The sequence below is a fragment of the Antrostomus carolinensis genome, unplaced genomic scaffold (assembly GCF_000700745.2).
Source record: "Antrostomus carolinensis isolate BGI_N321 unplaced genomic scaffold, ASM70074v2 scaffold20621, whole genome shotgun sequence".
Taxonomy (NCBI): domain Eukaryota; kingdom Metazoa; phylum Chordata; class Aves; order Caprimulgiformes; family Caprimulgidae; genus Antrostomus; species Antrostomus carolinensis.
The window spans coordinates 3,369-10,165 of NW_010295127.1; the positions used below are offsets into that span (position 1 = coordinate 3,369).

The 6,797-nt window shown below is 36.5% G+C and overlaps 1 protein-coding gene across 1 annotated transcript in view; it reads right to left on the reverse strand.

Moving 5' to 3' along the window:
• Positions 1 to 628: 628 nt before the first annotated feature.
• Positions 629 to 6,797, reverse strand: part of PSMG1 (proteasome assembly chaperone 1) — a gene marked incomplete at its 5' end in the record, with an annotated part of 7,212 nt that continues 1,043 nt past the window's right edge. The window contains 5 exons of the mRNA XM_010177877.1: positions 629 to 823; positions 1,867 to 2,003; positions 2,916 to 3,114; positions 5,555 to 5,617; positions 5,996 to 6,147. Coding sequence (XP_010176179.1) covers positions 749 to 823; positions 1,867 to 2,003; positions 2,916 to 3,114; positions 5,555 to 5,617; positions 5,996 to 6,147 — 626 coding nt within the window. The remainder of the gene's footprint in view (positions 824 to 1,866; positions 2,004 to 2,915; positions 3,115 to 5,554; positions 5,618 to 5,995; positions 6,148 to 6,797) is intronic.

The window sequence follows — 6,797 nt, forward strand, 5'->3', positions numbered from 1 at the left end:
ACATCTCTCTTCTTGACAGATCTGAAGGTAGCAGCGTCCTAAACACATGTGACAATGTACTCAGTGAATCCAAGTCACAGCCCTTCCATGCAGTTCAAAACAGCTCCACATCCCTGCCTCCTATAATCTGTAAAGTAAGCTTATTTTCCACTAGTAAGGCTTTTAAAGGTATTGACCATGCTTTACTTACTATATTTTGTATCAACATATATAAAAAAGTATGTGCACATACATATATATGTATCATTCATCCATACACACACAGGCAAAATCGTATGTATTTATATAGGTAAAAAGATGCAGAGCATATTTTCTCCATCACAAGCAAATCTTTAAAGAGGATGGAATATCGGGCAAACTTGTGTCTCAAAATAAAGTAAAAAGCAGGTTTTCTCATTAGATACAGACAGAATGCCTTAACTGTATTTCCTCTTACATATAAAAATTAACAAATAAATTTACAAAAAAATTAGTTTACAAATAAAAAATTAGGTAAGACAATCCCTTCAGGAGGGGAAAAAGAAGCTGCTTTTCATATTCAAAACTGCTCCAGAAGAAAGTCTCCCAAGCCATGCAGAAGAAATACGTGTGTTTGTAGTGATTAATTTAAAAGTAACAAAAATGAATGCAGAAGTAAAAATCTACTGGAATTTATTCCACTTTTAAGGAAACAACTACAATCCCAAAATGTCCTCTACAGAAGAAACTGGAATTTACGAAAGTGCAGTCTGCATCGTAAGTGTCCTCTTTAGATATAGATGTTATTGTGAGTTTCATTGGTTGTCAGTAACTTCTTCAATATCTTTGTGCTTTCAGATACATCCTAGGAAAAGCAAGAGATGATCAACATTAGCTACATTGCTGGTAACAAAACAAACAAAAAAACCCCCTCACTGTCCTCTACTAGAATTTTTATCACTCTGAATAATCAGTTATGATTAAAATGTAAACTGAGCAAAACTCAGATCTTCTGAGTGAAGGTATCCAGAGTCCTGCTAAAGGCTCCAGAGGAATCTGCAGTTCAACCCCAGAATGGGATTTGTTACCGCATTCCTCTTCACCTGTATGCGAGAGGAGGAGCCTGCGTATGGGCTGCTGTTTTCCTTCAGAGTTTAAACATTTACGTACTCGTCTGTTAGACTTACCTAGCAGACCAGTATAAGCTGTAATGAAAACTAACTCACAATGCCCACATTTAAAGCTCAAATAAATACTCTGGTACACACGAACCTTTTCTGGCATTTAAATTTAAGTTCAATTGGCAAACCTGAGGAGTGTTTTGAACCAACCATACTTCAATTAAAAACGTTTCAGAAGGAAGCAAAACATTCACTTTAGTAGCTATGCCATGATTTCACAGCTGCCTGATTAGTGCAGAACTGCTAAGAATTAACTTCACAAATTCAGTCTTTTAATTCCAGAAAGAAGTTATAGGCAAAAATAAATTTCTTAAGACAGTTTTCACATATTGCACAAGACAGGCAGATAAAGAGCTAGAACAGAACTATCTTGCATATGATGTAGAATGTTAAAAAAACCAAAATACTTAAAAGTTCTTGAGACACCTCCAGAGAAAACAGCAGCTTAAACAGTCACAAGAAATTACTCTCTGATATACCAGTACCACTATAATAGCCTGAAAAGTCAAAATGAAGTTTTGAGGGAAGCTGTAGCTGAATGTAAATATTATGTAAATAGTTACAGCGAGTACTATACCAGAAATCATTGTCTTCTACCAATAAAGTCTGTACATTACATCAGCCTTTTCAGGTGGAATCCTCATAGGGGCACATCAACAGCAGAATGCAAGAAACACAGACCAAAACAGACCAAACCTTCCATTAGTTTTTAAATATGAAATTTTACCTTTACTAAATTCTTAAGGACTTTAGAAGAAAGCAGAGGTTTGAATGCTTCAACTGTAACCGTGTCCAGTTTGATGACATCGGTGTAGCACTGATACAACACTGCAGGAATCTGCCAGACTTGACAGTAACTCAGAACTAAATACAAGTCAAAAGAAAATGTGGGTTATATTCATTAGAGAAGGAATCTCAGTTCTGTGTATAAAATCAACGTTTGTTCTGACCAGAAGGTGAAAGTTTATAAATTAACTACTCAGGATCCTGATTGCTAGACCAGCCAGCCATCCCTCGCTTCTCAGGTACACAAGAAAATAAATCACCAAAAATTAGTAAAATGCAGTTGGCATTTATTCTTGGCAAATACCTTAACTAGAAACTGTATATCATTGTTAAACAAAAATTATACAAGTTTCTGTAAAAAAAACCAACCCAAAACAAAACTAAAAAAACCCAATCAAACATAAAAACTCAAAACAAAGTGCAAACAAGGTAAACTTCTTCTAGAAAAATCATCCACTTTAACTCCTGTCAGATATGTTTTCCCTCATGATGTAACCACTAATTTGGTACTCTGTAATGAAAAGCCTCAGTTTTTATTAGATTACATATTAAAACTGAAACTAACTTTTACATGACATCCATCAGTAGCACTGTGAAACCTACTTCACCTGTAATATGCATAAAGGACTTTATGAGCCTCAGGTTGGATACTCAGATGAAAATAACTCTTAATAAAACATATTTAGTTCATAAGTAAAATGCCCAAAAAAGCCAATAAGCAATATGCTTTGTGAGATTATACTGAAGAATTTGCTAGTACTTATGTTCCAAACATAAGGGGTAAAAAGATTTGTGAGTGATTTTGAAATTTATCCCTATTTTACAGGGCACCAAGTAAGATCTCAAACTGTTAGGAATTCATTTTCAAAAATCTAACTTGTTAGCCAGTTCACAAAATTAAGTAAAAATTCTAATTGCAGCAGAATTCTCTTCAAAGTGAACTCTGTGTTGCCATCAGCAGCACTGTAAATAATTGGAATTGCAAAATACCAGCAGCAGGAAGATCTCGCACAATATTAGGTTGTTCCAGCAGTGGGCAGCAGGCCTGCTCTTTGAATTCTTTTGTCTTCAAGGCTCTCAGAAATGGAGATGGAAGTGTTAAAGTGGATTCCTGAGTTTTGTAATCAGCTACAGGACACGTTGAAAGAACGGTTACTTGCAAACCCTCCTTTCGCATATGGCCAAAAACCTGAAATAAAAATATTAATACATAAACAAAATCTACCTGCACACAGTAACAGTATAAAACCACAAAGTTTCATTTCAATTTCAGTGCAGATGGCAAATGGCAGTTTAATCCAGGTTTGCAGGACTAAAATTTGAATCACAACCTTCAAGTAGAAATTTCACATGCATTGCTCTTGGGATGGAGATAAAAAACCCAAAGAACAGCTAACATGTTTACCAAGTCTACTGAGTTTCTTGAGAGGCTTTAGATATTCAACACTTTCTATTCACCTGCAAATATATTAAGTCTTACTATTTTTACTAATGTTGATTGTAGGAAGAAAAAGGACTGCAAATAAAACCAGGCTGCTTATGATAGGAAGGCAGCTTGCTTAGCTGCAAGACATTTGAAAGTGAAATTGTGCTCCCCAGATGTCCTACAGTGCTTAAAAAGAGTCTTAATTTTAAATACTCAGATTTTATTTACTTAAATTCATGTTGAATTGAGAATTGAGAAAGAGAACCTTAATTTTTCCACAGTTTTCCCTCAAATTCAAAGAGGAGAGTTTCAAAAACATTGTACAAAACATACTTTTGGATCCATTGCATGCTGTCACAAAATACCAACATGCTGCACAGTGTTCCATTGTGTCAAAATGAGGAGATGCATGATGATGCACCTTCCCTTTACACTGTCCTCTTCAGATTTATGATCAATAAGGAAACAGGGAATTTGGTAAACATTACAGAAACACGCCTGCTTCTGGATATGGTACCAATCACAGAAGGGAAGCTGACGGTTCCCTCACATCAGTGTGTTACCACTGTAATAGAAAACTGACGTAACTTTTCAGAAGCACACGTATTTTCAATTTACAGCATATTTACTTTCTTGGAAACACTGGCTGGTGTGCATTATTGTTAAACTTTAGCCTTGTACGTTCTCATTTTGTCAGCGATCACTTACTGAGAAAATACATACAGAAGTAAAAACGTGACTCACAGAGACAGTGAAGATGCTCAGTGAATCAATTTATGAAGCATACAGGTCTATAACTCTCACCAAAAGCAGATTACAAGCAAAACATTTCTGCTGTACATATAAAGATACCAATAACCATGAGGTCTAAAAATACTGTTCATAAACACCCACATTTGAAATAACACATATGCGCAAACAGCTGGAAAAACACAAATGGAGAAGACAGCAAAACCACAATCATCTTTCTTTTGTAATCCCAGTTTAAATGAAGTGCAAGAATGCGTGGAACACAGTAAAACCAAAATGCTTTAGGTCTTTGTTTCTAAACTTACAAGTGAACCACTGCCCCACACCAAATCGAATTAAACTCTTCAAGACGTCAAGGAACCACAAAAGGCTAGTTTTCCACAAACTTGGGTCTGAAATCCCTGTTGCCCTGGTTTTCCATCCTCTCTGCTTTCCCATAACCTCTCTGTCTCCCTCCCTCACACTGAGATGCTCACATGGTTCTCCCTCACAACTAAGGAATCCTCATGCACTGGCTGGGCCAGCTGGCAGGCTGGACTGAGCAGGTATCACTCAGCTCAGGGCGAGGATTTGCTCTCAGCGGACATGTCAATTTTTATCTCACTCTTTGTATCTGCAGCCACAGCCTTACACAACTTCAGCATAATGTAATAGCTTCAGAATCTCTGCTCGTTCATCAGATCAGCAGAGACTCAAAGGAAGGCACGTTAGCAGACAAACAGCAAGACAAAAAAAGACATACTTCCTTCAGACCAAGCAGTGACCCAAATCCATAAAAGAAAACAAACAGCCAGAATGTTTCCCCCCTTGGCTTTATCTTATTAAAATCAACATGATGACATTTGGAGGGACCTGAATGACCCAGCAGTGTTCACGTATCCGAATGATGCTGGCGTGATGCACTTCGCATACTAAGTCTATGAACAAATGGGACAGAAACTGTTTTGGAGGCACCTTCCTTTGGAGTTTCTCCTTGTGAAAGGAACAGAACATACCCACTAGTAAAGATACCACCCATCACGAGTTTCCTAACAGGTTTGTCTGGTGATCCTTTGGCAGCCACACAAATGCAGTTATGTTTATTTTTTAAGGAAGGATTCTCCCAGAGCTGAAATGCAGCTGAAATAAGCCAGAGAAAATTTAAGCCAAACAGGAAAAACATTCAGAAAGTAGTTAAGGGCAACAAAACTGACACTGTCCAAAAGAAGGAACTGTGTAAAGTTGGTAAGTTACAGCAGATACAACTGGCAGAATCTAGAAAGGAACTTCATGGACTCTGCAGATAGTAAATTTGTTCATTTGTTGAATGCTTAAGAAAAGAAAGCTGCAGGGAGAACAGTTATTTACAATGCTGTTATGTTTAGAATATCAGGGAGGAAGAGGCACTTACAGTAAGTTGAAGATCCCCACCCCTAAGATTTCATTGCTCAATTTGCTGTCTTGCCAGTTTTACCTTTTCAAGCCACTGGAACTGTTGATCCTCAGCAACGTAGCAACTACACTGGCACAATAAAACCTTAAAAAACCAAAAAAGTTGTGTAAGAGGCTTAAAGAGTACAACAGCAGCTCATAATCGCGTGTAAAGATGATGTGAGTGCAGCCAACAACTTGTTCATTTTTCTTGGGTTTCTTCAACTCTATTTCAACAAGAATTTTTCATTCACAACTGATGTGAGGCACTCGGGCTGCCATACACCTTTGTACTGAACTTCACATGTCAGAACCTCAAACAGTTTTAGTAACCATTAAAACCCTTCGGATTTCTGATTAAATTACTCCAGAATAGTGCAGCCTTAACGTGTTGTTTGCCCTGGGCAGGGTAGGGGGATGGATGAAGACTGCTCTCTTTTTCAGAAAGCCAAAATATAGAGGAATACATGTGTAAGGCACTTACTGTTGGATCTGATATTAATCGGTAGAACAAACAGAAGGAATCTGTCGGGAGGACATTTGTTGTGTTGGATGTTCGACACCACTCATTCCACAGCTTTACAACCCCAACTACTTCCCAACACACAGAATCCAGAATAAAAGAAGACAGGAATGCTGCAAAGAACAATAAATACTATTAATTCATATAGAATAAAATCTTTGTTCTACAAATAAATACTGTAACTGAATTGGATTATTTCTTTGCAATTTCAAATTAAAAATTAAAACAGTAATTTATTTTTATCAACATACATTTATTGACTAAATCCAGCAAAGATCAAGAATGCAAGTAACATCACCATATCAAGACTTAAAAAATAAACAACAGTTTTAAGTATAAAGTTCCCTAACATCAAAAACATGTATTATTAGGAATTATATCAGTAGGGTCAACTTTGACTGTTTTAATGTACAGTAAGGATGTAAATATTAAGTCTCTAATACCTACCAGATATAACAGATTTTTTTAAAAAAAACAAACTTACTGAACCAACAAGGCAGAACTATTACACGGGCTCTAGGAAGCAGAGACTAGAATGTGCATCACTTAGTGGCAAAAAGAGATCCTAAATCAGATGTTCACAAATCAAATTCCTGTCAAAAGTTTCTGTTAAAGAGAAAACAGATCTAAAATATCTGTAACTATTTTTCAAGGGAAAACCTGAACAAAGAAAAAACAAGTGTGCAAAGTTAACTTCAATATAATCTAGATGTGACCTAAACGTATAGAAAACTTAAAACTTCTTTATATCCACAGGGAAAGA